General features: G+C 38.8%; 5 protein-coding genes and 1 pseudogene across 8 annotated transcripts; 3 read left to right on the top strand and 3 right to left on the bottom strand.

Moving 5' to 3' along the window:
• Window positions 1–686: 686 nt before the first annotated feature.
• LOC120002396 lies at window positions 687–5,240 on the top strand. Of its 2 annotated transcripts, XM_038851154.1 has the most exons (7): window positions 687–1,037; window positions 1,776–1,805; window positions 2,072–2,170; window positions 3,266–3,398; window positions 4,133–4,424; window positions 4,509–4,563; window positions 4,910–5,240. In XM_038851154.1, exons 1-7 carry the CDS (start codon window positions 894–896, stop codon window positions 4,976–4,978), a joined length of 822 nt encoding a protein of 273 aa, XP_038707082.1. In that variant the 5' UTR covers window positions 687–893; the 3' UTR covers window positions 4,979–5,240. The 2 variants fall into 2 exon arrangements, with proteins under 2 accessions (XP_038707082.1, XP_038707083.1); XM_038851155.1 differs by lacking the exon at window positions 1,776–1,805 and having other exon boundaries at window positions 690–1,037.
• Window positions 5,241–5,753: 513 nt separating this feature from the next.
• LOC120002898 lies at window positions 5,754–6,949 on the bottom strand. The gene has a single exon (XM_038851757.1). The coding sequence runs from the start codon at window positions 6,486–6,488 to the stop codon at window positions 5,916–5,918; it is 573 nt and encodes a 190-aa protein (XP_038707685.1). The 5' UTR covers window positions 6,489–6,949; the 3' UTR covers window positions 5,754–5,915.
• A 579-nt stretch (window positions 6,950–7,528) lies between these two features.
• On the bottom strand, window positions 7,529–9,907 carry LOC120002739 (trihelix transcription factor GTL1-like). The gene is made up of 2 exons (XM_038851526.1): window positions 9,507–9,907; window positions 7,529–9,262 (listed from the first exon to the last, which is right to left on the bottom strand). The coding sequence occupies exons 1-2, from the start codon at window positions 9,734–9,736 to the stop codon at window positions 7,996–7,998; spliced, it is 1,497 nt and encodes a 498-aa protein (XP_038707454.1). The 5' UTR covers window positions 9,737–9,907; the 3' UTR covers window positions 7,529–7,995.
• Window positions 9,908–10,931: 1,024 nt separating this feature from the next.
• On the top strand, window positions 10,932–13,039 carry LOC120003001 (annotated as a pseudogene).
• A 91-nt stretch (window positions 13,040–13,130) lies between these two features.
• Window positions 13,131–16,253, bottom strand: LOC120003000 (pre-mRNA-splicing factor ISY1 homolog). Of its 3 annotated transcripts, none has more exons than XR_005469225.1 (3): window positions 15,211–16,253; window positions 13,512–13,718; window positions 13,131–13,416 (listed from the first exon to the last, which is right to left on the bottom strand). XR_005469225.1 is itself a non-coding variant. In XM_038851886.1 (2 exons), exon 1 carries the CDS (start codon window positions 16,125–16,127, stop codon window positions 15,225–15,227), a length of 903 nt encoding a protein of 300 aa, XP_038707814.1. In that variant the 5' UTR covers window positions 16,128–16,247; the 3' UTR covers window positions 13,131–13,416; window positions 15,211–15,224. The 3 variants fall into 3 exon arrangements, 1 of the variants encoding a protein (XP_038707814.1); XR_005469226.1 differs by having other exon boundaries at window positions 13,628–13,718; XM_038851886.1 differs by lacking the exon at window positions 13,512–13,718 and having other exon boundaries at window positions 15,211–16,247.
• A 106-nt stretch (window positions 16,254–16,359) lies between these two features.
• On the top strand, window positions 16,360–19,989 carry LOC120002997 (carbamoyl-phosphate synthase small chain, chloroplastic-like). The gene is made up of 10 exons (XM_038851884.1): window positions 16,360–16,580; window positions 16,708–16,840; window positions 17,250–17,338; window positions 17,420–17,480; window positions 17,577–17,644; window positions 17,733–17,861; window positions 17,942–18,051; window positions 18,126–18,473; window positions 18,803–18,968; window positions 19,575–19,989. The coding sequence occupies exons 1-10, from the start codon at window positions 16,451–16,453 to the stop codon at window positions 19,622–19,624; spliced, it is 1,284 nt and encodes a 427-aa protein (XP_038707812.1). The 5' UTR covers window positions 16,360–16,450; the 3' UTR covers window positions 19,625–19,989.
• The last annotated feature ends 401 nt before the right edge of the window (window positions 19,990–20,390 follow it).

Below are 20,390 nucleotides of genomic sequence, written 5' to 3'. Positions count from 1 at the left end.
AAATCTCAATAATCTAAGCAAAGCTGTCTCTGTTTCCATGTATTTAGTTCTGTGTGGGTAGTGGTGGTGCATGTCAATATTACTACATCGTGCTTGCCATTACTATTATTACAATAAAATTATACTATTCTGCAGAAGAAATATCTAGTCACGAGTTGAGATCTGATCTAATTTATTATGTCATCAAGTGAGAAAGTTATGTACGTGGAGTTTGACGGTTCGAGTTTAGGTTTATATTAATTGTCCGAAAGACAAACTTGTTTGATGGTTTTATGGGTTATTAAAAAAAACTTCAAGTCATTATGGAATTACCTTTAAAAAAAATCTACATTTTTTTTAAATATTAAAAATAGGTTTTATTGTTACAATGATCGCTTCATGTCTGGCGGGTTGGCTCTGGCCCAGGCCCACCAACCTATCATTCCCATCACCGTCTTTGCTCGGCTTTTTTTCTACTTTGCGAAACAAAACTAAACAAGGAAAGCAAATATATATTGGGCCAACAAATCGGCTTAATTCCAGGTTCAAGGCCCAAAGAGGGTCCAAATCAAGCGACAGTCTGCCCATGTTTGGGCCTACGTGGATACCCAGTCCAAAGTCCATGGTCCATTAGATGAGATACGAGGACAACCAGTCCAAACTGTCCATGGCCCACTAGAGAAGGTTCTGCTTGAGATACGGCTACCTAAACCGGAAAATCAAGGAACAGAGGAAATCTTGCTTCGCCTCAAAGTCCCCGAAAACTAGACATCAGGGGACCTAATCTGTACCACCAGAGCATCAAATTCCTTTGCGAAACTATAGCCTGATTTGTTGGTCCGTGGCACGAATATAATCGGCTTCAGTCTCACGATCAAAAAAAGAGAGCTTTTTCATGAATTCAATTCTTAGACATGCAAGTGCTCAGATGGAGAAACTTGTCGCAACTCCGAAATACCTTTCTTCCGGGCCTTTCAGCGTCATCAACGACGACCCATTTCGCGTCTATTCATTCCACACCTAGTTCGTTCGACAAGTCGAAGAATAAACCGAATGCGGTGAGTACAGGCGTCTCTTTGCTTTATTTTTCTTCTTTTCTTGCAACCACTTGATTGTGATTTTTTTTCCCTTATAGTTTGGTTAGTATCCATTTGATGAAATTCTGAAATTTGTTATTGTTAAGAACTCGTTTTTATCTGTTTGGAGTGTGTATGGCAGACTTGAAGCGAATGTTCAATAACAAATTGATGTAACTGAGAGCATCTGAAAGTTTCATGTGAAAGGGTATTCCCTTGATATCGTGTTATCGGCGACACCCCTAAAAATTAATTCCTATCACTGGATGCTGCGACAGTCAAAGGCTAGGGCTTTATGTAGATTGCTGTACAATGCACATCATCATCTTCATCTGGTTTCTCTTTAGTTAGATTTTTATTCCATGATTGAAAGTCTTGTTGCAGGCTGGAGCCTTTCAGGAAGGGTTTAATGTTGAGAAAACCTCTTATGGGGGGTATCTATTTCGTTACCTGGCTCTAATAATATTGTTGTGGTGAATTATCATCTATACTAACATCGAGGTTGCTTGATTGCTATCTTACTGTTTCTTGTGGCATTGAGGTTGTGGGTAATCCTTTTCAACATTCAAGCCTTTTTTTTATATAGCTTTAAGTTCCCAGTTATCAAATGAGCTTAATGCAAACCTCTCTCTCTCTGTGGTGGGTGATGAGCCATGTGGGTTGGACTTCTTCAATATTATAGCATACGTAAGGGTAACAATCAATAAAATATTTTCGCAGGATGTGAGAGGGTCACAAAAACCATCCAAGGTATGGGATTTTTCTTTAATTTGTGGACTGGACTCAGCATTACATTGCAATTATATAAGACCTACTAGGAAACAGGAAGGTGCAGAAATCCCCTGTATGATGCTACATCTCAGAGGATTTGATATTCAGATCCACAGTGTCGATACTTCGTAAATATCTTTTTATGTACTTAATATGCATGACCTCCCTCCTCATCAGTTTGTCTTCTCTTTTTCTTTTGATTTATCTCTTGATAAAGCTTGTCTAGTCCTAAATATTGAATGCAGGAACACATAAGATTTGTGACTCGACAAAAGAGAGCTGATACAAAGAAAGCACTAAAAGACCTTCTCTTCAAAAATGGGGCGTCTAAATTTTCATTTCCGGTAAACGTTCTGCAGCCATGCCTTATTTAGAACCATAATCTTACATTTGATGTGTGATGAAATTTTTTGTTACCATAATGACATCAGTTGTATTAAGAATATATTTTCTTTGTTTTTATGGCTGTATGCAATTTACTATCTGTAAAGAACAGAGACACTCTTCATTGATTCAGTCATGTTGTAGAGCTTTGGCCTAGCAAGCGGGTGCTTTTCTCTAGTCATGCTGTGAAGAGAATATAGATGCTCCCTGAACCAGCTGATTTAGGAGTTTCTAGTCATGATGAAAGTAATGAATTTCTCTTTCTATTGGGCAGAAATATTAATCTAGTTTTAGTTCTAATGTGTTTATCCTCGACAAGTACAGTTCTCATGTATCGTATTTATGTTTTATGTGCAACTGTTTAGCAATGGAATAACACATTACATCCCGAACATGATCTTCTTGATTTTTTTCTTGACCGCAAGCAAAACACATACACATGCATATATTTTTTTTCAAATTTCTCTATCTGTTCGGCTTTGCTTGTATGGCTGCATTTCTATTTGAGTTGAGGTTATAGAAATGCCCCCATTTTCTTGAAGCACAATCAAGTACCTTTAGGCTTCCAACTGGGAGTTATAACTGGTATCTGATTTTGCATTATAAATTTACAAGGGAAAACCTGTGGCTAGAGGTAAACGTGCTTCACCTCAAGCAAGGGTCGCATGATAAAATTCTGAAAACAGCCTCTCTGATAAACGGGGGTAAGCCTGCATACATCTATTCATTCCCCAAGGACCCCACCTGCCCCCACTGCAGCTCTTTAACTAATCTGACTGTGCATATTCACGATTTGATAGGCATCATTGATAAGCTATAGCCATCTTATGAAGGGTAGTCGCTATTAAAAGATTGTCATATGAAGATGTGCAAAATGAAATAGAGGCATTACATTCCAAGGGATGCCCAACGCACTCTAATGAGCTTTATGATGTAATATCCAATGAATGCTTCGATATTAGGATAATTTTCACTGTGTTAGGTTTATATGTGGTCGAAATCATTTATTTACTTGTTTCATTATAAATGTATTTTCATCTTCTAAACTTTCCTAGGATGAAGAGCCAATACCGAAGTTTGATGGCGCAAATGGATGGGATACGCACAAATCAAATAGCTCCTGCAAGAAAGGCAGACCTAAAGTTTCTGCTAGACGTTCTAAGAAATCCCATCACAACAAAATGAAACGTGAGCTCTTTGTGATTAACTTCTGTCTTCCTCCTTCACTTTGTTTGTTAATATTTTTTGCTTTCTTCTTTCCTATATTGTCTACCTGCCCTCTCGACATACTCGACCTTTACCTTTATGGGTATCTTGATCAACATGACTATATTTTTTTGTGATCGATATTTTCCATGATGATTGGACAAGTAGGATCCACTTAATATTAATGATGAAGGTTCCAGCCTGCTGAATTTCCTAGAAAATATGGGTTTCATATTTATTGGTGCCAACAATTTTGTGTATTATGAAGTGTTGGGCCTGTTGGCAATCCTGTTTTCATAAACATTAGGTTTGCAATGAGTAAATTGTTAAATTACTAACTCTCTTTAAAGCTTAAGCTAGTGGGACGGGTGATTTCCAGCACTCCTACCACGTGCAGCCCAAACATTCCTTGGTAATTATGGGAACCCAACATGTGTGAAAATTGACTGAAATGGGATGTGGGCCGAAGAAGCCAGGATATGAACTTATGTCTTTGGCTCTTGGTCTTGGTTAAGTCTTTAGTTTTCCCATGAAGTTTGCTCAAAATATTTGATTCTGGTGTCACCATTAAATAGCAGTCCTTAAACCATGTAAATAGTGATATGAGAGGAATATATTGTTTTCGGGTATTTCCATAGGTACTGCTACTTGTATTCTCTATCCTGCACATGTGTTTTTACAAAATGAATGCCCGCTGGATTATATTATATGTTCAGGAAAGTTCAGGGATTCTGAAGAATTTGATGATTCTGAGACAACCTTTCAAGAAACATATGGGAAAAGATGGTATACTTGGTCTTTCAGATCATGGAATGAGCCTCCTTCCCAAAGTTCAACATCTGGATTTGAGTGGAGAGATCATTCAAACCGAACAAACCATAGAACTGAGCAGTGGGCAAATTCAAGCGAGTCAGAGGATGAGTTCTTTTCTGTAGGATCATCTTCTGATAGAACCCTTCTTGGCCTGCCTCCAAAAGGACCTTTAAAGATTGAAGATGTAAAAAATGCGTAAGTACTTCATTGTTTTTGTCCTCGGGTATAAACAGACATTAACCACACATCATTTATACCCTCTTGATTTTTGGTTTGCAGTTTCCGCTCGTCAGCTTTGAAATGGCATCCTGATAAGCATCAGGGTCCCTCACAGGTCAGTTAGTCTTTGGGTCTCTGTTCATGTTTATTCTTAAATTCTGTGATTACAAGTGTGGTAATAGGATCCAATTATTTCATCATCAGTTAATTTCCAGGCATCCATATCTAGTTTATGAGAATTGGCAATTTATTTTGTGGGCCTCCCATTTCCCTTTGCTGTTCTATGATTACAGAGTCCCATCTAATTCCTCCAATTAAGGTTATAAAATCGGGCTACTGACTGATGTGCTAGATCTTCATAGCATATTCACAGCCACTTGAATTATCATTGATTTAATCTTATTTTTGTTTTCATTGTTTGGTATTTAGGAACTTAACATGATGTCTATGTATCTCTGCAGGCAGCGGCTGAGGAGAAGTTCAAACTGTGTGTTAATGCATACAGATCATTATGCAATGCTCTTGCCTGAGTTCTAACCTTCCTATGTTGTGGTAGGGATGTCTGACGCATTCGGCTTTTCCATCGGGCATCGTTTCAAAGAAGCTACAATAACATAGCAGAACAGGAACAAGAACTGTATGATGAATATTTATTTGATTTATTATCATTCTTCAGTAGTTGACTCATTGCCAAGGATCTTGATAGCTCAAATGTTATATTCTAACCAGCCATTCTGGTAATTTTATAGTTGCCCTGATCAATAATTATTTCAACAACTGAGTTTAGCTATCCCGATTACGTTTACTTATGTTTCCGTAATGGCTCCAGAAGTTTGAACTACATCTGGAATTTGTATCCGAGCAGAAAACTGCCCATATCAAGCTTGTTTTTATGGTCTTATTTCTCAACGGATTGTCAGTACAATCCCATTTGAGTAAGGTTGTAAACGGTCAGTTTTTTGACATGAACTTAACCAAGCCGACGGTTGGTTAACAAGACGAAAAGACACAGAGAGTAACTGGAAGTAATGGCCGTAAGAAAGGTCGTTGAGCTTAATAATTGTTATGATTGCGATGTCAATGTTTGAAGCTTTGAATCCTCAACACAAAGCAACGTCTTTATATTTCAAATTTTGAATAAATTATTGCAGGTATATATTATTTTAATAATGTAAGACAAATGCGACAGAGCAAATGCAGAGCCATGTGAGTTCTGAATTTTCGGATAACTGATAACTATTATGCTACTGTATTTCTGTTGTCTTCTTGCAAACAAACTAAATAATCATCGAAGTTGAAAAGGTAGATTTTCCTACCACCAAAGAATATGAATATCCACTAAAAGAAAGTACCAATTTCTTTCTTCTTCAAGTTTTGGCCACATTGAATCTAACAAACAAACTAAAGCTGCCTCTGTAATCAAACAAACCCATCAAAGCTTCAAGCATAATAACCCAAACCCAGAAACTAGAAACAGAGGAGGACAACAGAGGAAGACACCATGAATCCATAAATCAAGATCAAGAACCCAAAATGCAGAGCCCAATTCCGCTTAAACTTACCAAAGTAGCTTTCAGGGGGCTCTTGGTAATGAATCTCAAGCTCACTTTCATCGCCTATCACCACCTCACCACCATCATATTCTCCACCATTCACTCTCATTTTGAGCTCCCTCAGCCTCTCAGTGGCCAATCCAAGAGTTAGCTTGTGGCACCTCCTCTGGTACTTGAACCCATTGATGCATCTGAGGGTCTGAGCTACTGAGACATAGAAGATGAGGTGAGCAAGGGAAAGGAGTGAAATGGGGATCCAGCAGTGGCGGCATTCAAGGCGGGTAGACTGAGATTGGCCTAAGAAAACCAGAGAGAGGAAGATGAAGAAGAGCAAGAAGTGCTTGTAAAGCTCCTTCTTTTGAAGGTCAATGGCTCTCTTCTTTTCAAGGGTTTTCTCGAAATGAAGCTGGATTATGGTGTTGAGGGCTTGGAGTGCCGTCTCTTTTGGGATTGCTTGGTGACGGTGGTGTGTTTCATAGTCTGCCATTGATGGGTTAGTGTGAGCTGATGAGAGAGCTCTGCGGGAGATTGTGAAGCTAAAACGTGTTTCGATTTGGCTCGGATCTTGAGGATCAAATTTTACAGCCGTTGGCAGAGGTTGAGGGTCTTGAGACTGGTGAAGAAAAGTTACTTTTTGGTTTTGACCGCTTGTCTTTTGTCACAGTTGAACAGGGAGAGCCTGAAATAGTAATCTGTCAGAAAATTTCCTCGGTTGATAAACTAGACCACTTGGTTATACACCATTACACCCACTGTGGAAATGTGTAGTTTGGACTGGGCCAACATGTGTCCTCATTGGGCCAAAAGAAGCCAAAGCCTGATCTACCTCCAGCCCACGAGGCCCAACACTGATGGTTAATTCTGATGCCAATTTTGTAACAGTGGCAGAAGCTTTGCACAAGTTCTCACCATAGCAAAGAAGGTACATGAATATGATATATCCTGTGTCTCATGCACTGGTTAAGTGGGAAACAAAGCAGCATTTAAGAAGCTCAAGTTTATGCAGCCACAGCATGTGTTTGTTGAGAATTGAACCTCGCAAATTATGGGTGTTTTTTACTATGAGAAATCCAAGTAATACAATTGAGCTAGGGTTTGTCCATTTTATAGCCGGCTACTTGGGTAACTAAAAATACAATTATATCTCCATTCAAAAAATAATCAACACTCATCACGGGGACTCCCCGTACCCCCGGTCAACCTACTGATACAAACGAATAGGTGTAACCACGACTGGTACACTATGTTCTCTTCTCGCACAACTTCCCCTTTTTTAGAGCTTGAAGGTGTAAAGCAATTCTCCTAATATGAGTCATTTTATTTAACATGTATCAACATCTACACTTGCTCACTACCTCATAAAAATCAGAATGTAACACCTTACATCTGTCTCTGTTATGATTTCTTAGCAACCAAAAGGGGGATCTTACCAAAATCCAACCCAAAAAAGCAAAAATTGGTTCTGCAATGAGAAACTCAAGCAAATAACCCCTGACACTGTTTTAAGGAAAGCAAGAGGAAAAAAAATAGGACACCAACAAATGATGTGATTTCAAATACTGTTCTGAGCAATCATGACAATATTGCTCCCACACAGATTATTATGGGAATCCTATTATTCCTATTGCATTATTAGCATTAATGCTTAATGCAAGTGACATGATAACTACAAAAACAACTATGATTTTCAACTTTTAACATACGCAGGTGCACTTTCAAAAGCTGAAAAGAACAGGTGTTCTATATTACATACATGATACAGCCTCCTTGTTGCAATCTCTCCCACATACACAAGCATTTGTTTAGCAAATGATGATCTTTTATTATAGAAGTCATCTTCTAGTAGATGGCCTTTTGTTGGTCAAAAATAAACTCATCAAAACTCCTCTGACCCAGAAAACCATGATGCATCTTGCAGCGACCAAGACCGCTTCTCAGATCATGCAAACCCACTTCAGCACTCAGAAATACTTTCAGCTTCTATTTGAGTTTGATCAATCCATAACTGCCATTGAATTAGCATTATTGGCGACAATTTTATAAGCATCTCCTTCATCTTCATTTTCTCCATAGTCTTCTTGCTGATTCTGGTTACCAATTTCACTTTCTATGTCCTCGCCTGCTGGCTCCTGCTGTTGCCGTTCTTCTTGCGCTCCCATCATATGCATTAAAAGCTCTTCGGGCCTCATTTCATAACCAGCATGAACCGAATTGACAACCTTGTTAGTCTTCTCCGTATATAAAGCATCAAGCTGATGAAAATATGGACATGTCTTTGAGTCAACAGCTCTCTTCCTATTGCCTTCTTTTACCTTCTTGAAGTACTTGTTCATATTCTCCCACTTCTCTTTGCACCTCTTCGCACTTCTATCATAGCCAAGCTTCTTCATGGCTGTGGATATCTCCTCCCATAGAGGCCCTTTAGGCCCATTATCGTGATACTGCATATCAAGATTAGTCCTCAGCCTAATCAAAGCTTCAGCTTCATCTTTAGGCCACCGAGAAGAACTTATGTGACTGAAACTCTCACCATTACCATTAAGTTGCCTAAGATTCTCACTGTTACTATTGCCTTGGGTTAAATCATCACAATTGAAAGTAAACTGCCTCTCCCCAGCTTTCTCTAGGGGAGTTGTTTGGTTCTCAGGTAGATGCGTTGAGGTCGCTTGATCCGCAAACTTCTGCAAAAATGAAAGAACAGCAGCATCTTTTGCAGCTGCAATAGATCGTTCTTGAACCAAAAGTTCACGCTCTCTCTTAATTCTCTCCATTTCTTGCATCTTCCATGCTTCCTCTCTCAATATCCTATCCTGTTCACACTTCTCCATCGCTTCTATAAAGTTCCTTTGCAATTTCTCTTGCTTTTCTAAGACTTCCTTCATCAATCTCTCAAAAAACTCACTCAGTTTTCTCTTTTTCCTATGTGTACCTCCGGATTCTTCACTTGAAGATGTGGCCGGTGTAGATGAGGTGTCAATGGAATTCGCACTGAGGTTTTGGATAGAACTTGGAATAGCATTTTGGATAAAACTTATTGGGCTTACTGAAGCAGCCATAGAAGCATAGATCTTTTGTGGAGATGATGGTGGACCAACCATGGAGTTATGCTCTAAAGCTTCTAAATGCTCAAAAAACCGATAGTTTTTGCCATCAGCACGGCCTGATCGACCTTCCTTGGTCCTTCTATGGTACTTGTAAAGGTTCTCAAACTTCTCCTTGCATTTCTTGGAGCTTCTGTTGTATCCAAGCTCGGCTAATTTCCTGAGCACCACAGGTTCAACAAAACACACCGACTGTTCCACTTCAATGCATATAACTTCAATTCTACAATCTAATTACTTCTAATATAAGATTATAAGTGGAAAAAAATAGAACAGCCATGTGAATTGCAACAGCTGAAAAAAAATCTTAATACCCACTATTCGATAATCAAAAAAAGTCGCAAGCTTTGCACTGAAACAAACGAGAAATGAATTCCTGGGAAATTTTTTTAAATAAAACTGACCTGGAAACTTCTTCCCAGAGAGGAGCCTTGAGCCCAGAATCCCTAAAAGCAACGTCCATCTCAGACCTTATCTTCAACAAAGCCAAGGTCTCTTGCCGCGGCCACCGGTTGCCAGCAGAGTACCGGTCAACCTCTTCCCCTCTCAGCCTCTCCTCCTCATCACCACTTTCTCCACTCTCCCTGTTCCCCGCGGCAGCACTCTGATTTTCCGGCAAAGTCGAGACTTCCATAACCGCTTGTTCCAGAAAGTTACAGCCCAGAAAAATCCCTCCCGATAGGATGTGGTGGTGAATTTTGAAGCGGTGCTTTTTGTGTAAATGGGTTAAATTCCTCTCTTTTTTTACAACAAATAAATAAATATGAAAAATATATATATCTACGTACGCTACTGAAAAAAAAGAAAAAAACTGATTGGACAAAGGAAGTTAAAAATGGAGGAGTGGAATTAGGGTTTCGTAAAAGAGATGAAGAAGTAAGTGGCAATCAAGTGGGGTAAATCCAGCTGTTTTTATTGACCTGTTAATCGCTGATTGGTGTGTGCTGTAATTTTATTGACTTCTTGTGTTTTTGGTTGACTTTTGGTCAATGATTGTGAGCTTAAATACTGGTCAAGGCCTCAAGGGTAAACTTGGTAAAAAGGTGAGGCCCACAACGCCATCTTTGCCTTAGGCTATGCTCTCTTTTTCCCATTTATCCGTGACTTTGTCAACGAAATGACCATAATAACCCTACTTTACCATGGCAATTTTTTTTTTATTTTTATTTTTTAAACAATGCCATAGCAAGATAGTGGTGAAAAAAAAGGTAAGATAAAAAGTCCAAGTTTAAGAAAATGAGGGGGTATCAAAGTTGTGGTATTGAAGCATCTTACGCAAGTGAATGGGCCCAATTTAATGAGATGAGACCAATCCAATTAAACCTTTTGTCCCTTATGCTTTGGTTCCCAAAAATATCTTATCCTTTTGTGCTGAGATAGTGAAATTATCCTAATCTGGAAGTTACTGTTGGAGTAATCTAATTATTCTTCTAATTTAAATCTATGTGCTGATATTATATACTGTTGGAGTAATCTAAGTGACACATGTCGACACATTATTGGAGGGTCTTTTTTTTTTGTGTTATCACAAGTTATTCTAATTTGGGAGTTACCCTTGGATCAAATTGTTGTTGGGCTTGCGCATCTCTTGTTGTGACTTGGCCACTTGGGAGCATAAAGAAGAAAAGAAAGGAAGGTTAGAAAGAATGTTTTAGTGGGCCTGTATAGCTTTTGGGCCCTCAATCGAGATCCACCCAAAAGGAATATTGGAATCGAACGTAGCCCAACATCGGAGAAAAGAATAAAGGCCCATATAAAGCCTAAACCGCCTAAAACTATGAAACTCTAAAACCCTGGAGCTCTGAACTCTGAAGAGCACGTCGGGGAAGATGGGAGTGACGAAGGAGCAAGTCTAATCGACGTTGACTACGAAAATGAATCCTTCACATCTCGTAAGTGTTTCTCCGCTTCTGTAGCCATCTCTTTCACTATATATGTATATATGTATGCGTATGTGCGCTTGTGTTTTTTGTGATTACTTGTGTGTACAGGGTACATTTGCCTTGCCCTAATTGGCACTCGAAGCAATTGATTATCACTTATTATTTGCAGTTACTTGGTTCTGATTTTGATTCGGTTTTTTTTTTTTTTATTCTGCTCTGTTACATTATCACTTTTGGTTGTTTTTAGTTAGGGTTTATATCATCCAACCAATATATTTGTAATTCGCCTTATTGAGTATTGCCTATCGGTATAGAAAAGGTTGTTTTTTTTTTCTTTAACGTTGTGGTGTTTGTGCTCAGCCATCGCTCAAGGGAGGTATTTGGTGGATTTATTCATTGATTATTTTCTCTTTAATGGATGTACATTCTGTGGCCACAATTTTCAGCCTTCCCTGGGTTTTTTGTTTTTTAAAAAATTGGGGTGGGAAATTAAAGTTGAGGACTGCAGCTTTCTAATTCAAGCCTGCCTATTTCGATGTTCAAGACTAAGATCTGCTTTACTACTGTTGGAGATTAGGTTAGAGCGTAAGGCCTGGGGGCCTTGCAAAGAGTTGGACTCTAAAGTGTTCATGGGATAATTGGCGACTTTTTCCCTTGTCACAAGAGAGGAGGAAAGTGGTTTAGAATATAGTTTTTCTAAAGAAGTTTTTTTTTTTTTTTTTTTTGTTCTTTAAAAGTTCTAAGAGTATTTCCTTTACTTAATGGAATTCATTGGACATTTCTTTTTACGTTCTGTCACTGACGGATCAAGTTACAGATACAGTTGATCGGGTACATGTAACCTGGTTATTTTCAGTTGATTAATCAAACAGACACTGGTGTTGGGATAATGAACCACCATCTTCATGTCTTGCTTTGTTGTGCTTTTTTCAAAAGTTCTCTGTTCACTTGATTTATTATATTGTAGTTGTGTATATCAGCTCATTTGATAAAGTTTGGCATCCCCAGGCCACAGTAGCAGTGGCTTATGCTCTTAATTGTTCTTTCCTTCTAATTTTGAACCTACTGGGTGGAGAATCAACTCACACTTTTAGTCTGTTGGCATGGCTGCAGAAAAGAAAAGTGGAGGTCTAGATCAAAGTTATAGTTATCTGTTCCTGTTTGATATTCTTTCGCAATCCATATGTTCTGAGCAAACATGAAAGTCCATGTGTTCCTTCTTCCTGCCCTGATAACAAAGCAGCAATTTCTTTTACCTTTGTCCTTAATTCCTTATTATTCCTTCCACCCTGGCTAAGAAATCGTCAAAATAAGATTTTTGTTTCTCGGCTGTGCCATGATTGCACTCCTATGTATCTGTTCAACATCACATATTGGTTTAATTAGTGGTGCATTCAGTGCAACAGTCTTGGCCTGCATTCATGTACTTATTTCGTGGACTAGATAATGCAGTTCTCCCTTGTCCCTACACCTGTGAAATTCAATAAATTTTCTTTCTGAACTTATAATGTTTATACTTATATGTTTCAGGTAGTCGGAAGATATATCTGGAGGGTGAGTACTGATTCATGAATAGATTCATGTTCTTATTCTTTTTTCCTGTCTTTTATTTTTATATCGTTTAGATTATGCCTCTAATTCAGTTTATGAAAATTTATACAACTCTCAGATGTGGTACAAGTTTTGCTTTAGAGATTGTCTCAGAACAGTTTGAGGGAAAAAGGTTGCTAGAGAGGCATCGTCTGGTGAATGCTGCTCTGGGTGAAGAAATGAAGCAGATTCATGCTCTCTCAATAAAGAAAGCACAAACCCCAGAGCAGTGGAAACAACAGCAAGAGTCTGAAGTATCTAAACCTACTTCTTAATGCATGCTTTCACATCACCATGGTATGTTCTGTAACTGATGAACGGAGAACGGAGGTGTATGCGACAGACTTAAAAAGTTGTATAAATCTGTTTCTTTTGGATTGATTTGTGGTTGAATTTAAGCTAAGCTGAGTCTTTACACTGTTAGTCTGCAATTCCACGTACATGCGTGGCAGCTGATTAAGTTATTTGCTCTTTTGACCGTGTATTGTCGGGAAAAAATGATGCCAAGTGTGAAGGTATACCATCCAAATTACTTTCAACGGTTGAGAGTTGATCTCTGGTAACATTGACCGGAAGCCATATTATAGCAATATCAAATGATACAAGCTTTCAATATTAGTCTCCTTGTCTCGTGTCATATTTACATAAGGATGTCAAGTTGTCAACTTCTCATTCTACATGAACATTTGGCATGAAGAAAAATGGATGACAACATTAAACCCAACTGTGCCAAGTGAATTACCCTGGTGGAGCTATTGAGCAACTGGGACAACAATTTGATGCAAGAGACCGCAACGGTTCGTTCTCATTCCGATAGAGGATGTAGAAAAAGCCAGTCCCCCTGCCCAAAGAGAACAAAACATAACAAGGTCAAGTGAAAAGAACCAACATACATAATAAAGTCTATATTCCAGAAAGATGTTTGAGTTCTCATACAATTTCGCATCCTTGCAATCACCACGAAACCAAAATGTAACCATAAGAGAATGGGAGATAGCCTGGTTGGTTTGGTTATCTACTCAAGACCTTGAGGTCCAGGGTTCTATTCTCACCAGGGGGGTTTGAGATTTGGATAGTTTTCCATCCGTTGTGGTGGCCTTCATGCCTCTCAGACATGGCTTAACGTGTGTGTGACCTATGAACCTTTCAAAAAAAAAATGTAACCAAAATGTAACCATAAATTAGATTATAGAGTACTATCATAAAAAAAAAAGGTATCAAATTGACTTGGATATGAGGGGATGCCCTTTCCAGCTTAGCTTCTCAAGCCAGGGATATCATCCAAATGCATTGGTGTCATTTTTTTAACGGTAGTAATAACGTTAACACCAGTGTGATTTGACGACATGGACAGTCAAACTGCTAAAATTGTCATTCGAACTCATCGAGAGCTGAGTTTAAAAAGATGGCAAAAACTAGATTACAATTAAGAGAACAGTTAATTTTGTTGTAACCTTCTGTCAAGGCTATATATAATTTTGAATCATCCATATTCAAACTCGAAATGACGAAAATAAATTTCTTTCAAAATAATGCAAATGCTCTTATCAAAAGATTACACAACCGGACTAACACAAGAAAAATGAACACTCTACACAGTTTTCACCCATTTTTTCTTTGTAAACTCTGTCTCTAAATATATCTAGCACATTATTCATGATGTACACAAACATTAAGAGTTACTGACAACAGCACCATTTTCTGCCCCTATTGTATTGTTGAGCTCCAATTTGGAATGGAACTTTAATATACTTAAAATTAAGGCCTCAAATATTTCGTTTTCTTTGTGAAAAAATTGGAAATTGGAATATTTCCTTGTTTACATTCTTGAGAGGGAAAGAAAGACCTGGTACTGGTATGATTACTAGATAAATTAGTAACAATCACACACTTTAGCAACAAAATCAAAGACGGGAACAGAGACTCCACATAAATAAAGAGTTTCAATAGCTACTTCTCACCAAAGTCAAATAAGGATTTTTTTTGAATGGTGGTTAAACAATAATTCATGGACAAAGTAAAAAACTTGGGTCATTCCAAGGTCTGCATGAAAGAATTTCAAATCAATCAACAAACGAAAAGAACCAACATAAAAAGGTAATACAAGAACTCCAGATCCATCCGATCGTGGACTATGAGAGAGTAGATAGATGAACAAAGTCAAGCACACAAGCTTTCTCTGTCTTAAAAGGAGGCTGCTTAATCTTCATGCAATGCATAGCAAATATAAACGAACAACAACACCAGAAAGATCAACACACACAGTCAGCTTAAAAGATTGAATTGATTTTGATAAGAAGTATTGAAATTCAAAAAGGAACTCGATAACAGGCATTACTAAAAAGTCCCCCTAAGATTAGTATCTGCATGTTTGATATGTAACTACCAACAGCAGCGAAAAACCATAGCAATACTAAGCTGTCTTTTTTTAGACAATAAAACTACACCTCTCATGTTTAAGTTTCCAACATCCAAATTTTCTCAATAGAAAGAAACATATAAATTAAAGTAGAAAAATATAATTCTTTCAGAGCAACAATGTAACGATTGCAGAATTAGACGACTTCCTCAACAAAAATTTAATGCCCAAACTGAAAAAAAAATAAATAAATAAAATCAAGCACTTTGTGCTTACCAATAATCCACCTTTTAGCGCTGAATATTGAGCATTGCCTTGGCCTCGCTCTGCTCCTCCAACAAATCCTCGCTAGCATACTTGCTCAGAAGTTCCATCTTCTTCTTCCCCACCACCATTCTTTCAATCTCCTTCTCGTCTGGCAGTGGCACGTGTGCCACAAACTCCTTTTCCTTATCTCTTCTCTCATTCTCCTCCCTCTCCCTCATCCTTTCCTCCTCCACCACGTCTTCTTCCTCCTCTACCAACAGCTCCGTCACTGCAGGCCCCACAGTCACCACCTCACTCACTCCCTTCCTCGCCTCCTTCCTTATCTCCTCCATCCTCCGCCACTCCTCCACAGCTTCCTTCCTCATCTTTTCCTCCGCTGGCTTCTCCACTTTTTTGAGAACTCCATCCTCATCGTCTCTGTACCCGTAATAACTAGCATCAATCCTCTTATAAATATCGTATCTCGTCCTTCTTTTACGCAACTCCGGTGGTTTCTCAAACAATTCTCTTACACCAGGGAGTTTCTTAGCGGCTCCAAAGTACCGGTAACCGGGACCACGACCACTGGGGTTAGGGACGTCGACAATGTTGCCCTCTAGATCCGTCATCTTAGCTGAGAGTTTGGTGTAGTTAGGACCGCCGAGCTCGACAATGCGACGCTCCCAGTGCGACTTCTCACGTATGAGCTTATTAACCTCGTCATTGAGGTCGCGAAGCCGGTGCTCCCCGAGACCTTCGTTCTGGATCTCAGCAACCTTCCGGCCGATCTCACGCAGGATCTGCTGGCGCCATTTGTCCGCTTCCGCCAAGTCTCGGCACTCGGATGCGAGGTACGGACGCCGCTCCTTCGGTTTCTTCTTCTCCTGCTCTTTCATGGTGATGAATCGATTCAGCATCGATTGAGCTTTCTCTTCGTTACGAGCCATGGCTTTGAAGTTTCGAAACGCAGAAACGATTGAAAATTTTTGAGGAGCTTGAAGATCAAGTATGAAGTACGTGAGAGAATTTGTTAAACCCTAGATATCTAAAAGGGAAGAACAAATCATAAATTATTAGGAATATAATTGGGCTTATCTTATCGGGCCAGTGGGGATATAATTTATGGGCCGAGATTATTTATATCGGCCCAGTATCGACCTAAATAAACTGAACACCTTTTAGCGATAAAACCTAGCCGCCCAAAAACGACATGTCCAGCTGAGAAAGGAACAGAGACAGTAGACCAGCAGAGCGCGAGAGACACTTTCCGATGGCGGTGACTAGTATGGGCATTGCATTGCCAAATCAACCAGCTTTTCTAGTTAGGGAAAATCGACCAAAATTTAGGGTTTTTACTGTGAGATGCTCCTCCTCTGGTTCCTCTCAGGCTCCCACCGTTGGTAAGTGCCTCTTCTTTCTCTGAACCGTTTCGATTTGTATGTATGCCCAATTAATTGAATTGGGTTTCAATGGACATGGAAATGAATAAATAAGTTTGAAGCTGATGAAATTATATGGCTTTCTTAGGTCTGGCTGAAAGACCTTGGAAAACTTCTGATGCTAGACTTGTGCTTGAAGACGGTTCAATCTGGAGGGCCAAGTCCTTCGGTGCTTCAGGAACCCAAGTTGGTGAAGTGGTATTCAACACATCTCTAACGGGGTGAGACGATTTTAGTTTTCTTTATATCGTGACCATTGAAATTTAATATTTCTAATAGACAAGTTCTGTACATTATTAAAAGAGGATACTAATGGATTAATGCCCAGCACACCATCGACAAATTATATGTTAGTTTCCATTTCCATTTATGGACTAGTTTTGGTCTTGTGGTCCAGTTTAACCTGTAGAAATAATCATAAACTCCCTTGCTCTAGAATTTTCTTTCCTCAATAGTAGATGTGTCTTCCCTTAAGTTTTATATGATTGGCAGATACTCTCACCATAATTTTGAAATTTTTTACTTTTGACGAGGGAATGGGAACTTTAAAGTTTCTGTTATCTTTTTCTGTTAATTTATAGATAGTTTATTGACGGAGTCTGATTTTGCACTCATTCTTTTATGCTTCAGGTATCAAGAAATTCTAACGGACCCTAGTTATGCAGGCCAGTTTGTCCTGATGACAAACCCACATATTGGAAACACTGGTGTAAATTTTGGTATGACATATAGGTTTCAATTATTTACAGTCTGCATTTAAAGGAAAAATTAGATCTAATTCTTGTCATGTTTCTTGTCAGATGATGAAGAATCGAAACAGTGTTTTCTTGCTGGTCTTGTGATTAGAAGCTTGAGTATCAGGTATACTATGCTTATTTTTTATGTTTTCTTTTGAAAATGTAAGTTATCTTTGCTTTTCAGTGGTCCTCAGTGTTAGTTTCTAAAAGCTGCTTTCAGTACTTCCAATTGGAGATGCACCAATACACTCGGTGAATATTTAGCTGAAAGAAATATTATGGGAATATGTAAGTAATTCTCCATATATCTTCGATATGCAGATTCTTGGACTTTGAGCATTGATTGACTTATCTTTGCTTTTGATGCTTGCAATAGATGATGTCGATACACGTGCAATTACCCGCAGATTAAGACATGATGGAAGCCTCATCGGTGTTTTGAGCACAGAAAAATCAAAAACGGATGAGGAACTTTTGGAGATGTCCCGTTCATGGGACATTGTTGGTAAAAACAAATTGAATAACTAAGGGTTTATGCTTTCTTAGTGTGCATTGCTTCAACTTTATTTGTTTCCAATTCTGCAGGTGTTGATTTAATAAGTGATGTTTCATGCAATGCCCCTTATGAATGGGTTGATAAAACAAAGTCAGATTGGGATTTCAACTCTGATGGAAGAAATGGAAAGACTTACCATGTTAGTATGATTACATAATTTTGTTTCAAAACTCCATGACCTATGCTAAAAGCGCTTTTTGCATTTCTCTTTAGGTTGTTGCTTATGATTTTGGGATCAAGCATAATATCCTAAGGCGATTGACATCCTATGGCTGCAAAATAACAGTGGTGCCTTCAAAATGGCCAGCATCAGAAACTCTTAAAATGAAGCCGGATGGAGTTCTTTTTAGTAATGGCCCTGGAGACCCATCGGCAGTTCCTTATGCAGTTGAAACAGTCAAAGAATTATTGGGAAATGTACCTGTTTATGGAATTTGTATGGGTCATCAGTTGCTCGGCCAGGCATTAGGTGGTAGAACTTTTAAGATGAAGTTTGGTCACCACGGAGGAAACCATCCAGTTCGTAACCTTAGAAAAAATCGTGTTGAGATTAGTGCCCAGGTTTGTTCCTTGATCAACCTCTATGTAAAAGGGAATGGATTTTCATATCTGACAAAATAGTGTGGGCATTCAGTGGAATTGGATACTAAGAATTTTCAATTTTTACGCCCGCATAAAGTCATGGATTTTAATTTTGATCTTGAACCACTCATTGTGTCTTAGATTTCAAAACTGGCATCTTTCTGTTTAAATTTGAAAAATATACTTATTCAGGATGGTGAAAAGTTTTAATCTGGATGAAATTGCTTATAGCACATACCTTTTCGAATAGGATATCTACATGCTTTTGTCCGGATCTTGTTTTCACCTTTCTCTTCACTATGCGGCAGAATCACAACTATGCAGTTGACCCTGCATCACTTCCTGAGGGTGTAGAAGTTACTCATGTCAATCTTAACGATGGAAGTTGTGCTGGTCTTGCATATGCTCGCCTAAACGTCATGTCACTGCAGTACCATCCTGAAGCATCCCCTGGACCTCATGATTCAGATTGTGGTAATGAGATTTCTATTCCTGCGATAATTGTGGAAATGATGAAATTTGCTTGCATGAGCTGTACTCACCCTCTGTGTTGAGCATTTCTCGAGATCAGTGCTGGTGGTTGTGAAAGTTGATGCATTTTTTTTGAATGATATGCTAAAATTTATTTAAAAATGAGGAGTGGCAAAGCTAGAGCAATGGCATGATTAACAGATGTAAAGGAGAGCGAGAACTAAAAGAATGATGACTCAGTCTTCATTTTTTCCTACATTTTGCGCTCACCAAGATTGCATCTTTTGATTCTCTCTCCAACTGAGTTTCTGCTTACCTCTTTGTTTCTGTAATTGTAAGGGTTCAGTCTTTTCTGCTACCTTGTTACCTCACCCAGTGGTGTGGCTACGTGTACATATGTCATACGCATTCATCCGGTCACATCTTTATGCCCCTTTATGTTGTTACATTAAGATTTTCAATGTGTGCATATGCATTTGGTGGCTGCTTGTCTGTACCTGTTGCATGCGTATGCATGTGCTTCTTTGTGTCTATTTAGACAGCATCTGTTTCTGCAGTGATGCACTCCACTTACCGTTGACACTGGTTTTTTTATTGCGGGTTATGCAGCTTTTATGGATTTCATAGAGCTAATGCAGCCAGCCAAACAAAATGCTTGAGCAGAATCTGCACCAATCCGTGTGTAAAAATGAAATTTCACCGCTGGTGCTGAAAAGCCTGAAATAGATATATGAGCTACATCTCAAGGGCTGATGTCTGGTAATATTTGGCAAGGGTGGTGAGAGTATTTATGCTAAATTTGCTGTTTTTTGTTCTTTTTTTCTTGGTGAAATAGTTTAGGTTATTTAAAAGTTTGCTGCCTTTGTGAAAAGGTGAATATTATATGTCCAATGTAGTTTGACTCAAGTATTGTACTATTTAGGTATACTTGGATAGACCAGTTTATCATGATTGCAAGTCTTGAATCCATGTACTACGCATTCAAGGAGGCTGAAGAGCATATATAACTTACCATATTGCTCTAGTTTCTGGTGTATCATGTATACCTTTTTTATGAGAAAAAGGTGTCACCTGTGATTGTAGCTGTAAAGGCCTATAGGGACATACTGGGCTCTGGAAACAGCCCAAGGGGCCAGCACAATAGTAGGTCTACACTACCTGGGTCATGTTTTTTGGCAACATCAATGGTGATGGTGATGGGGGGTGGATGCTGTTTACTTGTCTGCTTAATCATTTTATCGTATCTTAGCTGGTTTGTGGGAAATCTTATCTCAGACTAAAGTACTTGTTATTATAACAAATGCTGGTCGTGTGCATTATAACATGTCGGACGTGCTTTACATTAACACCCTCCCAACAGTATAATTGTATAACCTTCATGATTACAGCAACATTCCTCCCCCCACGTGGTCTCTTTCTTCATTT

This window comes from Tripterygium wilfordii, chromosome 7 (genome assembly GCF_013401445.1).
Source record: "Tripterygium wilfordii isolate XIE 37 chromosome 7, ASM1340144v1, whole genome shotgun sequence".
NCBI classification, from domain to species: domain Eukaryota; kingdom Viridiplantae; phylum Streptophyta; class Magnoliopsida; order Celastrales; family Celastraceae; genus Tripterygium; species Tripterygium wilfordii.
Note: the sequence above shows the minus strand (reverse complement) of the source record. Positions and strands in the feature narration are given on the sequence as shown.

Coding starts and splice junctions, on each gene's coding strand:
- LOC120002396 (XM_038851154.1), top strand. CDS start 894: ATGCAAGTGCTCAGATGGAGAAACTTGTCGCAACTCCGAAATACCTTT. Junction 1,806..2,071: donor GGTCACAAAAACCATCCAAG/GTATGGGATTTT, acceptor TATTGAATGCAG/GAACACATAAGATTTGTGAC. Junction 2,171..3,265: donor CGTCTAAATTTTCATTTCCG/GTAAACGTTCTG, acceptor AAACTTTCCTAG/GATGAAGAGCCAATACCGAA.
- LOC120002997 (XM_038851884.1), top strand. CDS start 16,451: ATGGCGGTGACTAGTATGGGCATTGCATTGCCAAATCAACCAGCTTTT. Junction 16,841..17,249: donor TTCAACACATCTCTAACGGG/GTGAGACGATTT, acceptor TTTATGCTTCAG/GTATCAAGAAATTCTAACGG. Junction 17,339..17,419: donor AAACACTGGTGTAAATTTTG/GTATGACATATA, acceptor GTTTCTTGTCAG/ATGATGAAGAATCGAAACAG.
- LOC120003000 (XM_038851886.1), bottom strand. CDS start 16,127: ATGGCTCGTAACGAAGAGAAAGCTCAATCGATGCTGAATCGATTCATC.
- LOC120002898 (XM_038851757.1), bottom strand. CDS start 6,488: ATGGCAGACTATGAAACACACCACCGTCACCAAGCAATCCCAAAAGAG.
- LOC120002739 (XM_038851526.1), bottom strand. CDS start 9,736: ATGGAAGTCTCGACTTTGCCGGAAAATCAGAGTGCTGCCGCGGGGAAC. Junction 9,263..9,506: donor CTCTGGGAAGAAGTTTCCAG/GTCAGTTTTATT, acceptor TGTGGTGCTCAG/GAAATTAGCCGAGCTTGGAT.